A 26,675-nucleotide genomic window follows, 5' to 3' on the forward strand; every position below is an offset into this window, starting at 1 on the left:
TTTGCAGAGGCAGAAACACAAGCTCTTGATTTTTTTTTTTAAAGTGTTGCTGACGGGTTGAGATAACTTTTTACTCCATCATGTATAACCATGGAATAGCATTAACAAGTGAAAGATGTAATAAATTAGACATCTCTACATTTTAGAGAGAGAAGATGGAAACATCATTGGTTTTCTTTTCTCAATTAAATATGTGTGAACCAAAAGAAAAAACTTTTTTCAAGTTAATATATGGTTCGGGAAAAGAAGAAACAAGCAAAGAAGCCAAAATCAGGTAAAAATCATACTTTTTAAAGTCAGCCTTATACTTTTAAAAACATGATTGACACTGAATATTTGTTAGCACTTGTTTTTGAAATATCTGGTTGAAAATGTATTGACTGTAATATTACAACTGAAAAAAAATCTATTTATTAGGAGTAAATAACTGTTAAATCTGTAAGTGTTTTTATTTTTTTTTTAAAGTGCAACAATTTTAACCACACAGGAGAACTAGTAATAATATTTATTGAAATATAATCTCAAATACTTTAAAGTCACTGAGGAGAAAAAAACCAAGTATATTTCGCATATGCTATCCTAATTCCTCCATAAACAGTATTTAAATGAAATTCTTAAGAAAACCACTGAGTGTGTCTAGAGTGAGGGAGGTGGGTGAGAAGGGGTGTCCAGGTGATTACCAATCCCAAATCTGTTTTACAGTCAGAAGGAGAGATATCAATTGTCATCCAAGTTGTCCTGAAGCTAATGCCTTTTCATTACAGAGCTAAGGAAAAAAGAAATAGGCTAAGTCTTCTTGTGCAGAAACCTGAGTTTCACGAAGATACTCTTTCCAGCAGATCTGGGCAATTGGCCAAAGAAACAAGGTGAATAACTTGTAATTATTTGGGGGGACATTTGCTGATTCTATCACTAAAGATTTAAGAAAGAGGAAATTAGGGATTACCATTTTATTGGATATTACACAGTAATATAAGGAAGGTTAGTGATCTCATTTCAAAAAAACTAGAAATATTCCATAAAATTAAACCATTTTAATAGCTTGAATTAAGTAATCTCATAAAAATTTAAAGATGCTCTTTTAAAATTATATACCTGTCAATTTTAAATGATATATTTTACTCCTTCATCACTTTGTATTTTAAACTGATGAAATAATCATTAATTTAAAAGTTTGCACAATGTCATTGAGAAGTGCTATTCATCTCTTTCTTCAGTAGTTTGGAAAAAATGCCCTAGGTACAGTATCAAGTAAAGCACAAAAAGGGATGTTTTGTAACTTTTAGCCATTTCTTTAGTTCAAACAGAAAATGGAATAAGCTTATACACTAGGATAATATAAATTTTTCCAAATATGAAATACGACCAATAAAAGATCCAAGACAAATATATTCAATTCTCAATTATCAACATTTCTAAAATATTTGTTGTATTAAAAATGCTTCCTATTTCTTACCCCTTTAAAACTTCATTAGTCAAACTTCCTGTATCTGTTTAAAAAAAAAATTGTTGCATATTTTGGTAAGAGTTTCAAGGAAATTGCAGTTTAAAAAAAGTTTGACTGAAAGACACTGTTAGATTAGGTTCTTCTATTTGCCAAATTAAGAAAGATAATTGACCTGATTTCTTTGTTTTTAACCTAACACATGATTATTTTTCCCTGGAAAATAAAATAATTCATGAGAAAATGTTATTTTAACACATTGTTTTATAGGCAAAAACCAAAAGAAAGTTGACCAATGTTTTTGAACTTTCCAATATAAATACAATTTCCATTGTATAATAATCAAAGGAGAAATCCTGTGAAATATGACTGAAAAGAACAGTGTGATAGCACATGTTAGAGCAGATTCACAAGTAGAGTTTCTGCACACTCCATTATAAAACATTTTGTTTCTTGAACAGAATCTCTCCTGAAGAAGCAGTGATATGGGGTGAATCATTTGACAAACTGCTTTCCCATAAAGGTTAGTGCTACTTTTCCCAAATACTTTATTCTTTAATGGAAAAGTATACAAAATATGTATGTAACTATACAAAACAGGTTGTCATAAAAATTTAGTTTGATTGATAATTTACAGCAATATGAGTTTTTGATCTACAAAAATAAATAATAGAATAGTCAACTAATAAGAGGATTTTTAAAATCCTCTTATTTTATTAAGAATTACTTATGGTGGATGAAATATTTCTTGGTGCTGGATGAATAGTTTCACATTTTCAGTGTTTTTAGTTTGTGAATGAGACCCTTGGTTTTATTAAATCCCAGATTATCTGTGTTATTTTTACTGTTAAGTGATCAAAAATCTAAAGTAGTTCTTTTCATGGACATTTAGGAAAACTTCATGAAAATATATATTGTTTTAATTTTATAAATGCTTCACTCTTCGCATCAGTCATCAGAATTTTGCAGAGTAGTTGAGAATCAGGTGGGCATTTAAGGTGGAGCTTTGTAGACGAGATGGAAAGTGAGGACAAATACTGAGTTTGTCCAAGCACGGGTCAGAGGACAGGCTGCCTGGATTGCTAATCCTTAGAGTCAATTTCATAAGGTAACAGCTGAGTAAGCTTTTTTTTCTTGCCTTTATTCAGTCCACGATTTCTTTCAGGGAGCAAAACTGACAGATTGAACTGAGTAGGCGATGAGGCTAAGCAACCACAGGGTTCATTGCTTTCCACATTAAACCAGGCAGAGTCTGCTTAAGAAGCAACACTTTATCACTACCAAATAGCCACACACTTCCTCTAGCCCACAGCTTTTATTTGTATCTCCAAGTTCTTCTATTCCTTACCTCATTTCTTTGAGTTAGCCGAGGCTAACTACTGTTTACAGCATTGCCAGTGGTTTTCTCATCCTAAGGTGTCTACGGGAAGCAGGAGCTCCTATTGCTGGGAGTGCAGTACTTGCAATTCAGCCTCAAGTACTGTGCACTCTTTGATGAAACCAACTTTTCTAATCTGTCTTCATGTCCTGTAATTTTCTCCTAATTGTCCATCCATCTGTAAGGTTTTGGTGACCAGTTCGTTTTCCCCTGGATTTACTGACAGAGAATCCTATTTCTGCAGACTCTCCCTGAAGACCTTCCCTCTTCCAATGAGGACAGATTCTGCCTCTGAACTGTAATATTGACTCAGAGAAAGAAAAGTATAGGTAGAGAAATCAAGGCTTAAATTTAGGCAAGGATGTAGTGAAAATGGAGGGTAGTGGTAAGAAAGGAAGTTCAGGCTGAAAAAAATTTAATGTGTCACTCCATCCTCATTTCACCTTAATGCTCTATCACTCCCTATTTTGGAGAAAAATAATGTGAACAGCTTTCTTCAACTTTTCTTCATTCCCAATATCCACCCATTTCTTGACTTTTGTTAAAATTCTTGCCAAATATATGTAAAACCTATCTCCCATTCTCATTATCTCCTCTGTCACTGTCTTGGTTCAGGTATTTATCTAATTACAACCTGTGTAAAACTTTCCTCCCTAATTCATGCCCCCCAAACTTATTTCTTCTTTTAAGATCCTATTATTTCCACCATTTGGGCACAACTCAGCCCTTGAGCCTCTTCACTAGTCAGAGCAAGGAAAAAAAGAAGTGGAATTCATTTTTTGTTTTCCAGTTTGAATGTTTATTATAAGGAAACATGTCTTTTCATCTGTGGATCTCCAAACCCAGCACATCACCTGGTAAATATTAAGTGCTCGAATAATATAACCAAATTTGTTGCTAGGAAAAACTTAGTCCTGGGTCCCTTTCGAGATTTGAGTTCTGGTTCTCTTCTGCCACACAATCACTTTCTTAATCACTTTCATATTCAGCTTCCTCAACTGTAAGTGGAGATCACAATGTCTTTAGCTCCAATAGAAATAAATTTCTGTCAGGATTAAATGAGATGATGAATAAGAAGCCAATAACTGTTTTCTGTTTTGTTTTGTTTTTTCTAACATCTTTATTGGAGTATAATTGCTTTACAATGGTGTGTTAGTTTCTGCTTTGTAACAAAGTGAATCAGCTATACATATACATATATCCTCATATCTCCTCCCTCTTGCTTCTCCCTCCCACCCTCCCTATCCCACCCCTCTAGGTGTTCACAAAGCACCAAGCTCATCTCCCTGTGCTATGTGGCTGCTTCCCACTAGCTATCTATTTTACATTTGGTAGTGTATGTATAAGTCCATGCCACTCTCTCACTTCGTCCCAGCTTACCCTTCCCCCTCCCCATGTCCTCAAGTCCATGCTCTACATCTGAGTCTTTATTGCTGTCCTGCCCCTAGGTTCTTCAGAACCATTATTATTATTTTTAGATTCCATACATATGTGTTAGCATACAGTACTTATTTTTCTCTTTCTGACTTACTTCACTCTCTATGACAGTCTCTAGGTCCATCCATCTCACTACAAATAACTCAATTTCGTTTCTTTTTATGGCTGAGTAATATTCCATTGTATATATGTGCCACATCTTATCTATTTATCTGTTGATGGACACTTAGGTTGCAAGAAGTCAATAACTGTTTGACACTACACAAATGTAAATGGTTTCTGCTATCATGAAAAATAATTATCAACAATAAATTTAATAATCTTTTTCTGTTTTGCAACCTGCTCCCAGCTGTATAAACATCACTTACAGGGTTAAATTTCAATGGAAAGAAATATATAAGCTGGACTTCTTTCTTTAACTTAATAAATTGGTATATGATAATTTCATCATACTCTCACGACCCATTAGAGAGAATAAAGATTCTCTCTAGGTAATTAGTCCTACAGAAAATCCTCCCCTGGCATTCTATAATCATGTTGCTTTACAAGTAGTCAAAACCAAAGGGAAAAAAATCTGCTCCTCTCTGTTCTCTACTGGTGGAAATACTAAAGTTCTGTAAAATCGCAGCAGTTTGAACCTAGACGGGGTAACATGAATAACAAAAGTCAGCACTGACCCACTTGGACATTATTATCATCACTCATGATCAAAGTGCTAATTAAATTATATTGGATTCACAAAAAATTATGTTAATGGTATTCTTTTAATCAAGCCCCCAAATTCAGTTATTCTAAATTGCAAATCTTATTGTAATATTAAATTATAAAGCTTAAAATAATCACCTAAGAAAGTCTCATGGTTGCAATGGTCAAATTCCACTCATTTCTATTGACTTGACTGTAGGCCAAAAAGAAAAAAAAAGGAAAGTTCCTATACTCATACATACACAAACACACACACACTTCAAGACCTTGCTCTATCAGATTTTATAGAATTTCCCTTTAGTTAAATGTGTAAGTTTCTCAAATTCTGTATGCCATATCTATATAAAGGAAATGGAAATTGTATTACATTTATTCAAATGGGAAGTGAAGTGATAAGTCAAACAAAATACATCGGAAATTTGAGTATTTATTTGAAAAAAAAATGCCTGATACTAAAACCACTGCAGAATAATTATTAGCATCTTTAGGAAAGGAGCCATAGAGTAGATGATTCTTATGCTAGATTTTAGGGGATTAATCAAAAATTCACTAGCTGGACAAAGAGAGAAAGAGATCATCCAAGCAGAAAGCCAACATAGGCATGGGGCATTAAACAGGGCAATTTATTTACCGAACTAGAGAGAAAGTAATTCTTTATTGAGAAATATAATTTCAAAAAGGGTGGCTTAGGGTAACAGGTAATAGCTGAAACTTAAGCAGAAAGAAGAGTGTTTTTGCTGTGTTCCACAGAAACCAAAGAATCCATGGAGTGTTTTGATAATTCCACTATTATGTTCATATTTCATTCCTAAAATGTAGCTTAACTCTTTTAAAATTAAAAAAAGCACAGAAGGTAAAATCCAAGGAAATATAACCAAAGTAGGGACTTTAGTTAATAATAATGTATCGGTATTTGCTTATTAATTATAACATATGTAGGGGCTTCCCTGGTGGTGCAGTGGTTAGGAATCTGCCTGCCAATGCAGGGGACACGGGTTCGAGCCCTGTCCCGGGAAGATCCCACATGCCACGGAGCAACTAAGCCCGTGCGCCACAGCTACTGAGCCTGCACTCTAGAGCCCGCGAGCCACAACTACTGGGCCCACATGCCACAACTACTGAAGCCCACACGCCTAGAGCCTGTGCTCCGCAACAAGAGAAGCCACTGCAATGAGAAGCCCATGCACCACAATGAAGAGTAGCCCCCACTCGCTGCAACTAGAGAAAGCCCGCGTGCAGCAACGAAGACCCAATGCAGCCAAAAATAAATAAATAAATTTATATATATAAAAAAAATATATAACATATGTACCTTACCAATGTAAGATGTTAATAATAGCAGGGATCTGGAGGTGTGGGGTGTGTGGAAGCTCTGTCCTATCTTCATAACTCTTCTGTAAATCTATTCTAAAAGTAAATGTTTATTTTAAAAAATGAACTCAAATATGTTATACAGTAAATTTAATACACTGCAGTCCATCAATAATTTAACTTCCATTCCTCATTTGTTTCTCTGCAGATATTAGGGTAATTTTTTTCCTGCCTTCCCTGTTTATTGACAAATTTGCCTGAAGCTGCAAAATGAATCATAAAAATCTATGATTTAAAACCATATATATCAATAATTTCTAAATGTTGTTTAAGAAAAACAAAAAGAATAAACCAAAAACCAGTATCAGACTGTCATTCATAATCATCAATTTCAAATTTAGTTATCAGTCTTCTTACCAATTGACTTTATGAAAATAAATGTTACCAATATGAACTTAGCAAATCAATTAATTCCAATAAAATTACACATATATGTATATTACACTCACATATTTGTGTTTGTATGCATATATTTATATGGTTCTGTGTAAGACAGCTTTGAAAGTAAAACAATGCTGCTGATAGTACGTAATTTTGAAAACAATTGGCTAAATAGTTTAAAAAATGCCGGTAGAACTTGCAATGTTTCATGTAGGTTTTAGAAAATCATTACACGAAATTATGTCGATGTGTGGAAGATTTCAACAGGCAGAGGAAAAGGTTATTCCCGAGTAGAGAAAAAGGCAGGAAAAGGGCTAGAGAAATAAGCGATTTGGGCATAACCTAGGAAAGCAAGCAGGTCCCTTTCACTGAGGTAAAGAGTAGTGAACAAACACATTGGAAAGTCAAGTTGGGGACAAACTCAAGAAGAGTTTGTTTGTTAGAAAGCTAACTCTGATGCATAGAAAGGTAGAATTCTATGCATATAATAGGACTACCTACAAGGTTGTTACAAATATCAAAGTTAACCTCAACGTAAGGGCTATTTTGGAAAGAAAATGGAAGAACTTGGTGACTGACTGAATGTGTACGTATGTTGTAAAGTGAGATGGTGAAGAAATAGGAGATGAAGAAAAAGGAGCCAAAGATCTCCAGATTTTGTTCCATATTAATAGGAAGGTAAGAGTGCCTTTTATAGATCAGAAATAGAGGTAGAAAAAAAAAAGATTTGGAGAAGATAACAGGTGAGAGTTTGAACTTTTTTAGTTGCTGGTAAAGTTTATCAGAAGTTTTGCAGGATTTTATAGGCACACATCTAGAATATGGAAGCATGATTGATTATAGAAAGATTTTCTAACCATCTCACATACTTGATAAGTAAAGATTTGAAAGAGAAGGTTATTTCCTATGAAGGGAATCTCTGTCAATAAAAAAAAACTTCCAACTACTACCTGTTTATTTTCCTGTACATCCTTTTTTCCAGTCATTGCAAATAATTCCAATATTTTTAGTCTTTTTATTAACAACTATTCGCTTGGACTTTTTGCACCTTAAATTGTGATCATATATACTAAGCTTAATTTCGAGAATAATTCATAATAAGGTAGGATAAAAGGAATATGTAAGTCATTTCACCCCCTTGATTTAAAAATATGAACTGATACTGTGGGAAGTACATATTACTGACTTTGAGGAAAGGCTGCAAGGAAGTGCATACTTCTCTTTTGGGGAAGGAAATTAGCACTTCTCCTTACACTTTTCACCTTGTGGCTTTTTAAGTTGCCCTTTCCAATTTTCAGTTACCGTTTTCTGCAAGATAAGGGATTCCAGGGTTCTGCAAATTTAACTTTCTGAATCAAGCTGACCCATAACAAACATGCAATTACTTGATCTATCTAAAAAATAAAAGTAAGTAAAATCCAGTCTAGATTATAAATGGGCCACACAAACAAATCATTATTGCATGAGTAACCACCACACTCTGTGGCAGGTCCAAAGTCAAATACCAAAGGAGAAGCAAGGCAACCTAGTACTTAAGATACCACATTGTACTTGGGTTTCCAACTTCTGCGTTCCTTGACTTTTTGTTTCATTTGGTTTCTTGGCATCAGAAAAATACTCCAACAGATGTCAGAGTTTCAATTTAGCAACATGCAATTACAAGCATTTCATATTTGTATGACACATCGAGACAGCTTCTTCCAGTGTGAATTCTAATCCCGGGTTCTATCAAGCACTTTTGGCAGGTGTCTTCACCACTGCTTCCTTCTAAAGGACTGTTTAGTAAGTTACTGCCTGTGTGTGAGAAATGGTTCCATTGTGACCTGACTTCATGCAGCTGCCAAGTGAGTAAGAGAAACAGGAAGTAACTAGTGTGCTGGGATAATCCTGCACGATATTACGTATTATTTTTTTTAAAGTCATTTACTTAAACTTTTAAATAGGTGAACTACCTTCTCATTCATCATTAATTTGTTTCTTGAATCAGTATTTATTCTCCCCTATTATATTCATATTATGCCAACAAGATCCATTCACTTTGATTAACTCACCACGAGCACTTTTAAACACACAGCGCTTTTCCTTACGTTAATGCTGTGACTTCATTTTGAATGTCTGTATCAAACTCAAGCCTAAGCACGGTAACGAAGGGCTTTTGCATGATACTCCAAAGCAAAACGGCTGGTACAGAGCTGACACTCACTCATGCTTTGTGAATTAGTGAAGGACCATTTAAGTAGCATTCATGTTATTTTCTGGAAGGCTTCTATAGTCATCTTAAGTAAGCTGATTTTTCTCTGCTGCTCCAAACAGAATTAGTCACCCCTGCAATTCTCATTCCTTAGTCCTTGGTCTATACATGCCTGTCTTGCCTATTAATCTCCATATTCCTCAACAGTAAAGACTTTGTTGTTTCATGGCAGTTGAAAGATAAACGTTCTATAATTATAAACAAAATAAACCTGGATTCAAACCCCTGTGCTATCTCTTCCCAGCGGTAAGATTCAGGGCAACTTAACTCTCTGAATCTCAGCTTCTTCATCTGTATAAATGGGTAGAACAGGACTTAACTCCTTAGGGCTGATGTGAAAATTAAATGGAATTGCCCCAAAAAAGGCATATAGCAGTGTGCCAAGGCCTTAGCAAAGACTCAAAACTTCTAACTATTGTAATTATCATTGCATTTTCAGTTTATAATACAGTCCTCAGGTTCACACTAGGTGTTTCACAAATAAAAGATAGACGAAGGAAGTTATTTTTAATAAGTAACAATTTCAGTTGTCTGGCATATGGATGATCCCTTCTAGGTGTCAATACAAAAAGTTTCTTATAATTGAGATTTATTAATAGGAAAAGTAATGACCATATCCTCCTAAAATTGTCACAGTAATTTATCAACTTGCTTTAGAAATAGTTTGGTATTTTAAAACTGATCAATCCATGCTTCTATATGACATATAGATAGAATAAAATGAAATCCAAAAAGCATTTCCCTTCACTGGAGTCAAAGTAACTTTATTCATAAGCCCAATAAAACATATTCTTAATTTCCTCTTTCCAATCTTGGTCTGACCTGGAAGAGACTGTTCTGTTGTAAGATAGCAGGCATTTTATTTGCTAACTTTCCTTTAATTTCCATTTAAATAGTAACAGAGGAGCAAGTAAGAACAAGACAAATGTCTCTCATTGTGGGAGGGGAAGAGGCAGAACCCACACTATGAACACACAGGACAATACCACCCAATGACAGGCTTTTCAATATCAGAGTGCACATTTCCATATGACCACTTTTGCTTTTTTAATTAGGACTACCTGAAGATGTTCTCACAACCATTTTGCTGTCTTGCTTCCAATTGTTTCCTAATATCTAGTCAAGGAATTCTCCTCAGAAATCTACTTTATAGCAGCTACCGAGCAAATAAGAAATTTCAGAATTCTATTAAAAAATACAAAGAATCTATCAGTTGAAGATAATTATGAGAGATAAATTAAGAAAATATACATATATTTAGGATTCAATCCAGCAAAAAGTGGATGTTAATTGGAGGAAAAAAGGGCAAACATTTTAGAAATTTTAAAGAGGAAGGAAGTATGGGTGCTAAGCAGCGGTTTTTGATTACACTAAAAATTCATCAAGGGGGACTTCTCAATATAGTTTTTTAAAGTTCTGGCCAGAGGCTGGGGCATGACTATGTAACTACCTAAAGTTTGGTTTAAGCCAATTGGTCTACAGATGGTTGTTTTTGTTGAGGTTTTTCTTTCACACACCTAAACATTGCCCACATTTCAAATTCTACTTCAATTTTGATTTAGGGGTTGAAAGGCATGTTTTGCCTTAGCCTCCTTGTTTCCTTCTGGGATCATTACAGAAGAAGAAGAAGGAAAAAAAAAAGACAAAAAGTAAAACCAGAGATTATGCAACAAAACCATCTTTGTAGTCACATAAATGGAAAAGGAAGAAGTTTTCAAGCTGTTGCCAATCAGGAGCCAAATGATGCTTATTCAGCCTATTTTCTAAAGTCATCAGCCTGGGGCTCCAGCTTTACCTGAAGTCGGAAAGGTTGCTGCTGCGATGTAGTTTTCAAAAATTAAAGGAATGTAATCTTCGACAATAGTAATGACTCAACCTGCTTTTTTATAAGTTCAGGTACTGAGCTACAGAGGGTAAAAGAGTTGTGGAAAGGAAAATCAAACAGACCACACTAAGGAACAGTAATCCCTAAGACAGCTGGTGGGTTAACAAGTCAGGGTAAAACCCACTTGTCTGACTCCGTTGTTCACTTTGATAGCTATTTTGGCTTAAAAATAATAAAAACAGAGATAGATCATTAACTTTACTCTGAGAATATATACATTTTTAGGTATTTGGGGAAAATCTTCTATCAAAATGCTTCAAAGAATCATTATCCATTTATATTTTCCTGCTACATTCTGAGCAAAGCACACTACACAGCATGAGAAATAAATCTTGAAAATCAAACACTAACTGTGCTAGAGAAATAAGAACAAGAGTGGCTCAATATCACCCACATTGATCATTCTTCCTCCTCCTCAGAGACTAGAATTTGTTGACTTACACAGGAAGCACTTAGAACTAAGGCCTCCTTAAGACAGCTGTGTTTGACCAGGAATTATCTTACCAGCATCTAATCACTGTGGACAAGTTCTGGGTTGCATGTCAGTCCTATGATGCCTTCTCAAATTTTTGTTGAGACTGACCTTTGCTTGTCTTCCCAGTTTCTTCGCTAAGGTTTAACCACTAACATCTGGTGCTCAGGATCAATTTACCAAGGAAAAGAAATGGCAGACTCTCCCCTCACCCCAGTGAAAACACCAATGGAAGGAGCAGCAGAGTAGAAGAGGCCCACAGGGCTCATCTATCATGGTAGTGTTTGGAGAGATCCCATACCTAACACTTAGGGAATGTCTGTAGGTTATGCCACTTCTGGCTGTTGTTTTCTTACATTAAGTTCCTGGATCTCTAATATAATCAAACAGTTGCTTTCAGCATTAAAAACAAAAATGAAAACACAATGCTTCATGACAAACAGGACAAGTTCTAGATATAGGAGAAATAAATGGTGACATGTACCACATGATTTGAGGATTGTAGTAGTTTCCTGTGGCTGTGTAACAAACTATGATAACTTTAGGGACTTACAACACAAATATATTATCTTACAGTTCTGTAGGTCAGAAGTGTAGCATGGATCTCACTGGAAAAATAATCAAGGTGTCAGCAGGCTGTTGTCCTTTGTGGAAGGTCTTGGGGAGAATCCCTTTCCTACCCATTTGGGTTCTTGGCAGAATTCAGCTCTTTGCAGTTTTGGACCAAGGTCTCCATTCTCTTGCTGGCTCTAAACTAAGGCCACTCTCACCCTCTGGAAGCCACCACATTCTTTGGCTCTTGACCATCTTCTTCCATCTTGAAGGGCAGCAACAGTGCTTCTCACACTGCATCCCCCTGACCCACTTCTCTGTCTTCCTCCTCCACTTTTAAGCACTCATGTGATGAGATTGGGTCCACCTGGATAATCCAGGATAATTTGCCCCTCTCAAGGTCCTTAACCTTAATCACATCAGCAAAGCTTTTGCTCCATGTCAGGTAATGTAGTCACAGGTTCTGAGGATTAGGGCATGGACATCTTTGGAGGACTGTTACTCGACCTATGACAGAAAGTGCTGCCTTCATGAGAAAGATATACTTCTACAATTTGTTTGTTTGAAAAGTGAGATCTAGGACAATTGAATTTATATGAATCTCAGTTTTCTCAGCTACGAAAATGAATATAGGACATATTCCAGACATATGTTGTAGTATTAAATGTAGTAATGCATATGAACAGCACTTAGCCCTCAAAACCTCTACACATGTTAAAAATGCAAACCCTCTTAGTTATCACCATAATTCTACCATATTCATTCTTCTTGCTTCATTCTATATGGAACTTATTATATTACAAATAATCACGGACCATGAGGAATAGTTCTAGAGAACAGTGAATAGAAGAAATGAATATAAGTGAAAATAAGTTGAGTAGACAAAAGAAAGCTATCATTTACTTCAAATTTTTTTGCCTTAATGCTAGAATGTATGCTTCTCCCTCTTTAAATTCCTGACTTTAAGTCTCTAATATTTTGTTCAGAATCTTTACATCCGTGATCATTAGTCTATAATTTTCTTTTCCTTTTCCTTTGTTAATCGTTATTTCTGGGGGTGGTGTTGGTGTTACATTTGTCAGGTTTTGGTATTAGAGTTATTCTAGCCTCTTAAAATGAGAAGGAAATTATTCATCCCTCCACTGTTTTCTGGAAGTTGTATAAGATTAGAATACTTTTTTCTTAAATGTTTGATGAAATTCACCAAATCTGGGCCCAAGATTTTTTTTTGTGGGGGGGGGGGTGGTATTTTTATTATAAAAATCTATTAAGATAGAGTTTCAGATTTTTCACTTCAGTGTCAGTTTGGGTAGGCTTTCTTTAAACAATTTTCCCATTTTATTTAATTTATATTTATTGGCATAAAATCATTCATAATATTTACTATCTTTGTAATATCTCTAAGATCTGTAGAAATATCACTGATTTGCTTCCTACTACTATGAAACAGCCTCACTAGGAGTTCTATTTTATTAACGTTTTCGAAGAACCAACTTTTGGCTTTGTAAATTTTCTCTATGGTTTGTTTTCTTTTACACAGACTTCTTTTATAATTTTTTTTCCTTCAACTTACTGTGGCTTTAATTTTCTCCTGTTTTTAAAGCTTCTTAAAGTAGAAACTTAGATTTTATCTTTTACTAGTATAGCATTTCATGTGGTAAATTTCCCCCTAAATATGGTTTAAACTTCATCCTACAAATTTTGATGTGCTGTATTTTTATTATAATTCAATTGTAAATAGTTTCAAATTTCTCTTTTGATTTCTTCTTTGATCAATAAATTATTTATATGTGTTGTTTTATTTCCAAATATTTGGGGGTTTTTAAAGCTATGTTACTAGTTGATTTTTTTTTAAAACCTTTATTGGAGTATAATTGCTTTACAATGGTGTGTTAGTTTCTGCTTTATAACAAAGTGAATCAGCTATGCATATACATATATCCCCATATCTCCTCCCTCTTGCATCTCCCTCCCACCCTCTCTATCCCACCCCTCTAGGTGGTCACAAAGCACCAAGCCCATCTCCCTGTGCTATGCAACTGCTTCCGACTAGCTAGTCTACATTTGGTAGTATATATAAGTCTATGCCATTCTCTCACTTTGTGGCAGCTTACCCTTCCCCCTCCCTGTGTCCTCAAGTCCATTCTCTATGTCTGTGTCTTTATTCCTGTCCTGCCCCTAGGTTCTTCAGAGCCATTTTTTTCCCCCTTAGATTCCATATATATGTGTTAGCATACGGTATTTGTTCTTCTGACTTACTTCACTCTGTAAGACAGACTCTAGGTCCATCCACCTCACTACAAATAACTCAATTTTGTTTCTTTATATGGCTGAGTAATATTCCATGGTATATATATATGCCACACCTTCTTCACAAATACATCTGTCGATGGACACAGGTTACTTCCATATCCTGGCTCTTGTAAATAGAGCTGCAATGAACATTGTGGTACATGACTCTTTTTGAATTATGGTTTTCTCAGGGTATATCCCCAGTAGTGGGATTGCTGGGTCGTATGGTAGCTCTATTTTTAGTTTTTTAAGGAACCTCCATACTGTTCTCCATAGTGGCTGTATCAATTTACATTCCCACCAACAATGCAAGAGGGTTCCCTTTTCTCCACACCCTCTTAAGCATTTATTGTCTGGAGATTTTTTGGTGATGGCCATTCTGACTGGTGTGAAGTGATACCTCATTGTAGTTTTGATTTGCATTTCTCTAATGATTAATGATGTTGAGCATTCTTTCATGTGTTTGTTAGCTACCTGTATATCTTCTTTGGAGAAATGTCTATTTAGGTCTTCTGTCCATTTTGGGATTGGATTGTTTATTATTTTGATATTGAGCTGCATGAGCTGCTTGTATATTTTGGAGATTAATCCTTTGTCAGTTGCTTCGTTTGTGAATATTTTCTCCCATTCTGAGAGTTGTCTTTTCATCTTGTTTATGGCTTCCTTTGCTGTGAAAAGCTTTTAAGTTTCATTAGGTCCCATTTGTTTACTTTTGTTTTTATTTCTATTGGTCAAAAAGGATCTTGCTGTGATTTATGTCGCAGAGTGTTCTGCCTATGTTTTCCTCTAAGAGTTTGATAGTGTCTGCCCTTACACTTAGGTCTTTAATCCATTTTGAGTTTATCTTTGTGTATGGCGTTTGGAAATGTTCTAATTTCATTCTTTTACATGTAGCTGTCCAGTTTTCCCAGCACCACTTATTGAAGAGGCTGTCTTTTCTCCATTGTATTCTCTTGCCTCCTTTATCAAAGATAAGGTGACCATATATGCGTGGGTTTATCTCTGGGCTTTCTACCCTGTTCCATTGATCTATATTTCTATTTTTGTGCCAGTACCATACTGTCTTGATGACTGTAGCTTTGTAGTATTGTCTGAAGTCTGGGAGTCTGATTCCTCCAGCTCCATTTTTCTTTCTCAAGATTGTTTTGGCTATTCAGGGTCTTTTGTGTTTCTATACAAACTGTGCAATTTTTTGTTCTGGTTCTGTGAAAAATGCCATTGTAGTTTGATAGGGATTGCATTGAATCTGTAGATTGCTTTGGGTAGTATAGATCATATCTTGGGTCACAAATCAAGCCTTGGTAAATTTAAGAAAATTGAAATCATATCAAGTATCTTTTCTGACCACAATGCTATGAGACTAGATATCAATTACAGGAAAAAATCTGTAAAAAAATACAAATACATGGAGGCTAAACAATACACTACTTAATAACCAAGAGATCACTGAAGAAATCAAAGAGGAAATCAAAAAATATCTAGAAACAAATGACAATGAAAACACAATGACCGAAGACCTATGGGATGCAGCAAAAGCAGTTCTAAGAGGGAAGTTTAGAGCAATACAATCTTACCTAAAGAAACAAGAAACATCTCAAATAAACAACCTAAACTTACACCTAAAGCAATAAGAGAAAGAAGAAGAAAGAAACCCCAATGTTAGCAGAAGGAAAGAAATCATAAAGATCAGATCAGAAATACATGAAAAAGAAATGAAGGAAACAATAGCAAAGATCAATAAAACTAAAAGCTGGTTCTTTGAGAAGATAAACAAAATTGATAAACCATTAGCCAGACTCATCAAGAAAAAAAGGGAGAAGACTCAGATCAATAGAATTAGAAATGAAAAAGGAGAAGTAACAACTGACACTGCAGAAATACAAAGGATCATGAGAGATTACTACAAGCAACTATATGCCAATAAAATGGACAACCTGGAAGAAATGGACAAATTCTTAGAAAAGCACAACCTTCCAAGACTGAACCAGGAAGAAATAGAAAATATAAACTGATCAATCCCAAGCACTGAAATTGAGACTGTGATTAATAATCTTCCGACAAACAAAAGCCCAGGACCAGGATTCACTTCACAGGCGAATTCTATCAAACATTTAGAGAAGAGCTAACACCTATCCTTCTCAAACTCTTGCAAACTATTGAAGAGGGAGGAACACTCCCCAACTCATTCTACAAGGCCACCACCACCCTGATACCAAAACCAGACAAAGATGTCACAAAGAAAGAAAACTACAGGCCAATATCACTGATGAACATAGATGCAAAAAGCCTCAACAAAATACTAGCAAACAGAATCCAACAGCACATTAAAAGGATCATACAGCATGATCAAGTGGGGTTTACTCCAGGAATGCAAGGATTCTTCAATATACGCAAATCAATCAGTGTGCTATGCCATATTAACAAATTGAAGGATAAAAACTATATGATCATCTCAGTAGATGCAGAAAAAGCTTTTGACAAAATTCAACACCCATTTATGATTAAAACCCTCCAGAAAATAGGCATAGAGGTAACTTACCTCAACATAATAAAGGCCATCTATGACAAACCCACAGCCAACATCGTCCTCAATGGTGAAAAAGTGAAACCATTTCCTCTAAGATCAGGAACAAGACAAGGTTGCCCACTCTCACCACTATTATTCAACATAGTTTTGGAAGGTTTAGCCACAGCAATCAGAGAAGAAAAAGAAATAAAAGGAATCCAAATTGGAAAAGAAGAAATAAAGCTGTCACTGTTGGCAGATGACATGATCCTATACATAGAGAATCCTAAAGACACTACCAGAAAACTAGTAGAGCTAATCAATGAATTTGGTAATGTAGCAGTATACAAAATTAATGCACAGAAATCTCTTGCATTCCTATACACTAATGAAAAATCTGAAAGAGAAATTAAGGAAACACTCCCATTTACCATTGCAACAAAAAGATAAAATACCTAGGAATAAACCTACCTAAGGAGTCAAAAGACCTGTATGCAGAAAACTATAAGATACTGATGAAAGAAATTAAAGATGATACAAACAGATGGAGAGATATACCATGTTCTTGGATTAGAAGAATCAACATTGTGAAAATGACTAGTTGATTTTTGATTAAAACCTTTATGGGCAAAGGACATACTCTGTAAGACTTCAATCTTTTGACGTTAATTTAAATTCATTTTACATCCTAGCATGTGGTCCATCTTGGATAATCTTTCTTGTGCGCTTGAAAAGATGTATTTGGTAGAATGTCATATAAATGTCAATTAGGTCAATTTAGTTGATAATGTTCAAGTTTTATATATTCTGATTGACATTCTATTTGTTCTATAAATTTATGAGTGAACAGAATTAAAATCTGCAAGTATAATTGTGGATTTCCCCCCCTAGTTTCCTGCTATCCTTTTTTTTTTTAATTTTTAAAAAATTTTTGCCTGTGTTATGTCTTCATTGCTGTGCACGGGCTTTCTCTAGTTGTGGTGAGCGGGGGCTACTCTTTGTTGCAGTGTGCGGGCTTCTCATTGAGGTGGCTTCTCCTGTTGCCAAGCACATGCTCTAGGCACGTGGGCTTCAGTAGCTGTGGCACACAGGCTCAGTATTTGTTGCTTGTGGGCTCTAGAGCGCAAGTTCAGTAGTTGTGGTACACAGGTTTAGTTGCTCCGTGGCATGTGGGATCTTCCCAGACCAGGGCTCAAACCCATGTCCCCTGCATTGGCAGGCAGATTCTTAACTACTGTGCCACCAGAGAAGTCTTCTGCTATCCTAAATTAAATAATTTCTATCTTCCTGTCTTCTAGTGTACTCATCTTTTCTTAGGCAGTTGTTAATCTGTTGTCATGCTGATCCAATTAATTCTTTTTGCTTCAGGTATTTTCCATTTTAGTTCTAGAATTTCCATTTGATTGTTTTCTATAGTTTCAATTTCTGTTCTGAGTTTTTGCATCTATTCACTCCTTATGTCTTTTTTAACCTTTTCATTCTTCAACATATAAATAATAGCTTTATAACATCCTGTGTGCTATTTCCAACATTTCAGATATCTTGTGGTCAGTTTCTATTGACTGCTTTTGTTATTGATAATGGGTCACATTAGACATTTCTTGCATGCCTAATAAATTTTTATTGTATGTGAGCAAGGAGGAAGATATAGGAGTCTAGATTATGCTGTCTTCCTTTAAACAGCGTTAGATTATTTTTCTGGCAGTCAGTTAAATCACGGGTGGATCCTCTTGATTCTTTCTGATCAGTTTGATATTTAAAACCAATCTCTTTCCAATTTATCTCAGTTTGAAGACAAAGACCTTGCCTGTAGTATTTATACCAAAAACATAGCCTTTGTTGGGTATCTCCACTATAGCTGGGCCAGAAATCCAAAGTCTCCCAGACCCATGCAAACTCCCTGATCTCCATTTACCTCTCAGCACCACCACAGCTATACTCTTCTGGGCTTCACAGAGTTTGCCCTGCCCGTGTACAGCCTGACCCTCAGCCAAGGATCTACAGGCAACCTGCATGTAGACTTCCAGGCACCCTCTGCATGTTTCTTTCTTCTTTTTTTTCTTCCTCTGTACCCTGACCCACAAATTCCAAACATATTATGATCCCCAAACTCATCTCTGCCTCCTCAACAAGATTTTTTTTGCTAGAACTTTTGTATTTTTAATGAAAATTTGTACTTTTTCTCATGTGTTCAATTATTACTTATTTCTTTCAGTAAGTAAATATTGAGTGCTTTCTTCATGCTGGGGATTTTTGTGGCAAATTAGACAAGGGCCTTCATCTCATGAATCTCACAATATAGCATGAGAAACAAAAATAAGCAAGCAACTGCAGCACAATAGTTTAAATGTTACCCAGTGTAGGAAGTCATATATGAAGGACACCCAACTTATTTTTGAGAGATCAGTGAAATCTTTCCAGATAAAATGATCTAATTTAAACTTCAATGGGTGATACAGATTAGCCTGACGAAATTAGATTGATAAAATTGGAGTAGGAAGAGAAAATGTTTCCAATAGAAGCTAAAGAGATGTGAGAACATGGCACATGAATGGAACTCTAAGTTATTTCACTGTGCTTGGAGCTTAGAGTGTGAGAAAGAGAGTGGAAAGAGATTAAGGGCATTGTTGGAAAATTTTCAACAGTGAAGAAACATAATTAAATTTGTACTCTAGAAAGATATTACTGACTAGAATGTGAATAATAAACTTGGAAAGTGGGGGGGGGGTTAGCAGGGGAGGGAAGCAAGGGAAGCCTGGAGTTAGAGTCACCATTTAGAAGGTTGTTATAATAATCTATGTAAAATATGATCCTGGTCTGAATAAGGGTAATTCCAGATTGAATAAGAATAAAAAGACAGATGCATGATACATAAAGGAGATAAAGTTGACAAGATTTGATTATCAATTGAGTTGAGAAGAAAATTGGGGCTCCCTAAACCTAAGGATGCCAGGGTTGCAGGGTAAGTTGTTGAGTGGATGGTGTCACTGCGTGGGAACCATTCTGGGTAGCTTTTGGGTGAAGATATTGAATTCATCTGTGATGTGATTATTTTGGTGGGAAATTCAGTGGAGATGTTTACCAAATGTTGGTGATATGAGCTTGGAGCTCAGGAAAGAGATCTGAGCTGGAGATCATTTCTGAAAATCATCAGCATATTCATTGTGTTGAAGTGTTGAAGTGATTGCCCTGGAATTGGAATTAAAGGGAAGAAGGAAGAAGGATAAACTGAGAGGTATTTAGAAAAGCAGTAGTCAGAGGTATAAGAAGAAACTCAAGCGTGTATGTGCCATAGAAAAGAATTACAGACATATCTCATCTTCGCCTGCTGTCATAGAGAGATGAAGTAATATATGGATTGGGAAAAAAATTTTTCCATGGAATATAACAGTAAGTCATTTTGGTAAAAATTATTCAAGTCAAGCGTTGAGTAGAAACCACATTTTAGTGTATGGGGAGGTAAATGAGTGGAGGAGATTAAGAGACCAACTGCAGAAAGCTTACTCAAAAGACTTTGTAAGGAGAAAGATATAGATCAATAGCTGGAGGAATATCTGAGGTGAAGAGAAAAATTTTCTTCTAATGATTTCTTGTAATGAGATTAAAATCTTTTAATTAGATCAAAATTTAACTCAGAGAAACTTTGTTTTGCAAGATTGTTTGTAATGCCTTATTTTGCCTGTAGGTGCCAGCAGTATGCATAAAGTACAGAGGGAAGTAAGGGGGAAAGGAGTTTCAGGAAAAATGTTAGAAGACGAGGATACAGGAAGATAGAGAAAGAAAAGGGAGGTAGAAGAGGCGAGAAAAGGAGAAGAATGTAAAGAACAGGATCCCAGCGAACATCACATTTAACCAGGGAACAGAAGACATTAAGCCAGGCTTAAAGTAATCGCATGGTATAAATTAGGAGGTATGGTGTCCTAGAATCCTAGGAAGAAGGATATTTCAAAAAGGAGGGGATCATTATTATCAAATGCTGCCAAGTGAGAAATCCAGACAGGACTCATGAAATTTCCTCGTGTAATTACTCACCTGTGATAGCAGAAAGAGAAATGGGTCATAACTATGAGTAGAGAACAAATCTAAAGAAAGATTGCTAAAAATCGTTTGTATCCAACTCAAATGTGAATTTCTCTGAGAAAATTTATTTATTTATTTATTTATTAATTTATTGGCCATGCTGTGCAGCATGTGAGATCTTAGTTCCCCAACCAGGGGTCAAACATGTGCCCCCTGCATTGGGAGCACGGAGTCTTAACCACTGGACCGCCAGGGAAGTCCCTGAGAAAATTTAACTGAAAAAACCAGATGGAACATTTTTACCTTTTCTCGATGCTTCTATAATGCTCTCTTCTCTATTTCAAATACTATATGACTGAACAGCTTCACTTCTCTTATCCCACAGAAATGAAATCTTATGTCTACACACACACACACAAAATCTATACATAAATATTTATAGCATCCTTATTGATAATAGCCCCCCAAAACCTTCAACAGGAATGGTTAAACAAATCCATACCACGGAATACAACATGGTAATGAAAAGGAACAAATTACTGATACATTGATGAATCTCCAGCGAATCATGGTAGATGAAAAAAGCCACCCCAAACAATATATACTACATGATTCCACTTATATCATATTCTTGAATTGACCAAATTATAGCAATGGAGAACAGACTATTGGTTCCTAACATTGAAGGAGGGGTTGGGTGTGGGAAAAATGTGAGTATAGCAGTAAAAAGGCAACATGAGATATCCTTATAATCAAGGAAATATTCTGTATCTTAACTATATCAATATCATTATCCTATTTGTGATATTTTTACTACAGTTTTACAAGATGTTATATTGGTGGAAACTGGATAAAGGGTACATGGGCTCTGTCTCTGTTATTTCCTACAACTACATGTGAATCTATAATTTTATCAAAGAAGTTTAATTTTTTAAAAAATACCGGGGCTTCCCTGGTGGCACAGTGGTTAAGAATCTGCCTGCCAATGCAGGGGACATGGGTTTGAGCCCTGGTCTGGGAAGATCCCACATGCCACGGAGCAACTAAGCATGTGCTACAACTACTGAGCCTGCGCTCTAGAGCCCTCAAGCCACAACTACTGAAGACTGCGCGCCTATAGCCCGTGCTCTGCAACAAGAGAAGCCACCACAATGAGAAGCCTGAGCACCGCAACAAACAGTAGCCCCCGCTCGCGCAACTAGAGAAAACCCACGAGCGGCAACAAAGACCCAACGCAACCAAAAATAAATGAGAAAAAAAAAACTATTAGCCAAAAAAAGTAGAATCATAAATAGTTGAAAGAACCCTACCATTAAAGTCAGATTGTCTTAGTGTTGAATCCTGAGTCTGCCACAGTTTTAGCTATGAAACTTTACCTAACTGAGCCTAAAAACAATGATAGTCATCAAAATCATCAACACCATCATAACCATCACCCCCCCCCATCAAAACCCAGATAGAGTACTTGCTATATGCCAGTTTCTGTTTTAAGCATCCTGCACATTTTGGCACATTTAATTCTCTAAACAGCTCTATCAGGTCGGTTTTATCATTATCTTAATTTTAAATATTGAGAAACTGAGGCACAGAAAGGAAAAGTAATTCACTCAGGACCACATAGTAACTAGCTGAACAAGAACTTGAACCCTGGCAGTCTTCCATAAGACTTGATACCTGCCCCTAACATTCATGGGGCTCAGGAAAAAAGTAAAAATGGAGGCCCCACACTATATTTCTAAATGCTTAAGAGTTATAGATCAGGCTAATAAACTGTTAAAAATAGACATTTTATCCTTCTATTGTGACACCTGGTAGATTACGTTTGAATATAAAATTCTCAGACTCTTCCCAGTTCTACGCTATAAGCGTAGCCCACCTCCCTTCACTTTCCACCCATGGTTTGGTTCCACACTGTGAGAGGCCTCTTTGCACATTTGGGTGGACACTCCAGCGTGCAAATTCAAGTCCTGTCCACACTCAAGCCTTGGGGTGTGCATTCCACGGAGTCAGGTGCCTTTGGTGGATGTATTTGGGGAAGAGGACCGTGCCAATCCTGGAAACACAAAGCCTTTTACAAGGAATTTCAGGGTCCTGAGTCCAAGAAGCATGGTCTAGAAATTGAGAGATGGTCTCCAGCTGGAATTGCTCTTTGGCTCTGTAGAATAACCCTACCACACTCACCCCAGGGAAAGGCACAGCTGAGAGAGACCCAAAGTGAGGTCCAGATTTAAGGTCCCTGTTACGCAGGTCTAAGTATGATACCAGCCTCATTTCAACAGAAATGGTACTTACCTTTCATAGTTGTGAATATTTCAGCTAATTGTTAACATGGTTCCTCATGAGCAAGATGTGTGCTACTGCCCTGAATTAGAGGGAAGACGCTTCTTCCACTAACATTCACGGTTGTACTTTAATATCAAGTAGCATATTTTCTCAGCATCAATATTTTTTAGTTAAAATATATCACTTCTTTTCTTGGTAGATGGACTGGAGACTTTTACCAGATTTCTTAAAACTGAATTCAGTGAGGAAAACATTGAATTTTGGATAGCCTGTGAAGATTTCAAGAAAAGCAAAGACCCTCAACAAATAATTCATAAAGCAAAAGCAATATATGAGAAATTTATACAGAATGATGCTCCACAAGAGGTAAAGATGATTGTAAAAATTTACATCTGTTTGAAAACTTTTTGAGAGAATATGTCTTCATCAAATCGGTACTGCCATACATTCTAACAGAAAGGTCAGAATTTTGTTGAAACAAAAATGGTGGTTATTTACAAGCATGCCTCATGTTATTGCCCTTCACTTTATTGCACTTCACATATATTTTGTTTTTTACAAATTGAAGGTTTGTGACAGCCCTGCCTTGAACAACTCTATGGGTGCCATTTTTCCAACAGCATTGGCTCACTTCCTATCTCTATGTAACATTTAGGTAGTTCTCACAGTATTTCTTACTTTTCCATTATTATTATACTTGCTATGGTGATCTGTGACCAGTGATCTTTGATGTTTCTACTGTGACTCACTGAAGGCTCAGATGATGGTTAGCCTTTTTTCGCAATTAAGTATTTTTTAACTAAGGTATGTACGTTGTTTTTTTAGTCATAATGCTATCACACACTTAATGGATTATCATGTACACATAACTTTTCTATGCACTGGGAAACCAAAAAATTTGTGTGACTCGCTTTATTGTGATATCCACTTTACTGAGGTGGTCTGGATGGGAACCCGCAACAGCTCCGAGGTCTGCCTGTGTATAGGTTTCTATTTACAAACAGAATGCATTATAAGATATTGCTATGGAAGGAAAGGTATAATTGACGTTACTCCTCAAGGTATTTTATTCTAGACTAAGAGTGAATACAATTAATTGCAACATTTAGATTCATTCATTTATCATATTAATCACCTTAGCACAAGTAACTGCTTGTAGAAACTAAAGATTTTTATACATGATGAAGGTAAGAGAAATCAAGAAGTTTGTATTATGTACTATTTTAATGTTAGCTCATCTACCTGTACAAAGTTTCATTTGCCCTGTAATTACTATCCCTACACATTAAGATAGACTAAAAGAAAATTTCATAATAGAAAGATGAGGAAAACCTAATTTGGCAATGGTTCAAGTGAAAAAACAATTGTGATTTTTTTTTTTTTACTGCAAGCTCAATATGAGGTAACTGTATGAAACAATTGCTAAAATGGCTATTAAACCAGCAAATATTACTTCACTATCCTTGAATATGAATTAAATAGAGTTTCTGTATTTTTAGTACGTGCTCAATAAATAGTGTCTTTTCACTGAAGTGTAGAACTGATAATCTGTCACTGTTAAGAGTTCTGTTTGACTATAAATTGTTGCTGTCCACGAGGTAGCATTGCTTATGTAGATATTGTCGCACATGAAATGACAGTTATTTTCCTTGTTTCAGTATGTCTCAATCTGTTTTGTGTTTCAATGTATTATCCTGTCTTCCCCTTACACACGAGTAAACAAAGGCAGCTGGTTATGTGATGTTACCCACCAAGGAAAAGGAAGAAACCTACCTGAAAACTGAAAACTTAGCACCATCAAAGCTGAATATATCATCAATGTTTTGATAAAAAGCATTAAAGGATTTTATATCTTTATATATATACATACACACACACACGTATATATGCATATAGGCATTTTCAGCACACGTTTGCTTGTAGGAAAACATCATAATATAATGAAAAGAGCACTGGGATACAGCAAAAGCCTCACACTGAAATCCAAAATATGCCCCAAACACACTGCTTGCCCTCACTCAAAATAATTGAATTTCTACAAAGTTTAGTTTCCACTTTGAAAATGAGTTGAATCTAATGATCTCTAGGACACCTAACATTACATTGTTCCATGATCCTACTGTAGCAGAGAGTGATAAGGACCGGGTGCAAAGGGAGAGAAGAGCCAGGTAAAATGCCAGCCCAGAGTGAATCACTGGATCCCTAGACCCACAACAGGAAAAGCACCAAGCATCCAAGTGCCGTATGCCCCATCCAACGTGGAGTCAGTCCTTTACTTCTGTTTCTCAAAGGTGTTTACTTAAGTAGGTTGACGATAATTACACTTTTATTACTGTTGTTATTATTATCCAGGTTAACCTTGATTTTCACACCAAAGAAATCGTCACCAGGAGCATCACCCAACCCACCCTCCACAGTTTTGATGCCGCACAAAGCAGAGTGTATCAGCTCATGGAACAAGACAGTTACACACGTTTTCTGAAATCTGACATCTATTTAGACTTGATAGAAGGAAGACCTCAGAGACCAACAAATCTTAGAAGACGATCACGTTCATTTACCTACAATGAATTCCAGGATGTAAAGTCAGATGTTGCCATTTGGTTATAAAGAAAATTAATTTTGCTCATTTTGCTGGCAAGCTTGTATATCTGCTTCTAAGATATAGCGTGTTTATGTTAACAGATTGGTAAGTCTTTTAAAATAAAGTGCGTCATTTGAAATGATTTAAAAAATGCAAACCAAAATTTTTATTTTAACAATATATACTCTATCTGCCAACATATTCTGTAAAAGCTTCCATCTGACTTCATTTCATTCATAGTCAGAAAAACATTGCTTAATTAAAAGGCAGAAAAGAAGTAATAATGATGTTGTGTAAGATTGTAAAAGTTAAACTTTTGCAAAATTTCAACAGTTTGGCCAAATATCTAGTTTGGACTTTTTTTCTAGATGCAAACTATACGATGCTCAGATAGCCATGTATTGGGACAACATTTTCTATAATGACGAAGCTTTTCTCTGGCTCAGTTACAGAGAGTATAGAACCCTGGCTCAAGAATAGCAATATATCACTTCTAGTTATAAGCCAGCAACAGGAACTTTTGGGAGGACACATTCATCTCTACAGAACTTCCAGGTCATACATAACCGAGGTTGATAATCAAGAATGGGATCCACATTTGTGCTCGCTCATTCCTATGTGAGCATGGACTTACTCAGTTACACGGAACCGCTTCTGCTGGTCAAAGAAACATGACCAGATGCTGCAATAGCTCCAGGTTGGGACTGAGTGGAGCATCTTCTCATCTATGAGAAAAACTTGCCGCTAAAATAGTGGGCAGTCAGTCATCTGAATGATGACCAGAGGAGGTTTATCCCCAGAGTCATGAACCTTTATTTTTGGAATGAGAGGAAATAAAGAGGCAAGGAGTCCAAGGCCCTGGAAACCCAGGCACATGCCACATTGGCTCATATTCAGATAGTGTTCCTCCATGGGTCATGTTCTTATTCCAAATCTCACTGAATCATTTAATACTATATTATTCAAATATGATGATGCTAATAAGTATGTATGTCTCTACCTATAGGGAAATAGTTACTTTTAGATGTGTTGCATGATGTGTAAATGTCTGTATTTAAAATGTCATACCCTTGGCTTTGGCAAATGTTATTTTAGTTGAACTGTAAAGTATAAA

The 26,675-nt window shown here is 35.9% G+C and overlaps 1 protein-coding gene across 1 annotated transcript; it reads left to right on the top strand.

The window, feature by feature from the left end:
* RGS18 (regulator of G protein signaling 18) lies at positions 1–26,675 on the top strand. Its single transcript, XM_007191166.2, has 5 exons — positions 1–274; positions 765–866; positions 1,906–1,967; positions 23,177–23,343; positions 25,330–26,675. Exons 1-5 carry the CDS (start codon positions 156–158, stop codon positions 25,585–25,587), a joined length of 708 nt encoding a protein of 235 aa, XP_007191228.1. The 5' UTR covers positions 1–155; the 3' UTR covers positions 25,588–26,675.

Source organism: Balaenoptera acutorostrata, chromosome 1 (genome assembly GCF_949987535.1).
Source record: "Balaenoptera acutorostrata chromosome 1, mBalAcu1.1, whole genome shotgun sequence".
Lineage (NCBI taxonomy): Eukaryota > Metazoa > Chordata > Mammalia > Artiodactyla > Balaenopteridae > Balaenoptera > Balaenoptera acutorostrata.

Excerpts from the sequence above, each read along its gene's own strand:
- RGS18 (XM_007191166.2), top strand. The coding sequence starts at position 156 with ATGGAAACATCATTGGTTTTCTTTTCTCAATTAAATATGTGTGAACCA. Across the intron at positions 867-1,905 it reads CAATTGGCCAAAGAAACAAG|AATCTCTCCTGAAGAAGCAG; the intron begins GTGAATAACTTG and ends TTTCTTGAACAG. Across the intron at positions 1,968-23,176 it reads CAAACTGCTTTCCCATAAAG|ATGGACTGGAGACTTTTACC; the intron begins GTTAGTGCTACT and ends TTTTCTTGGTAG.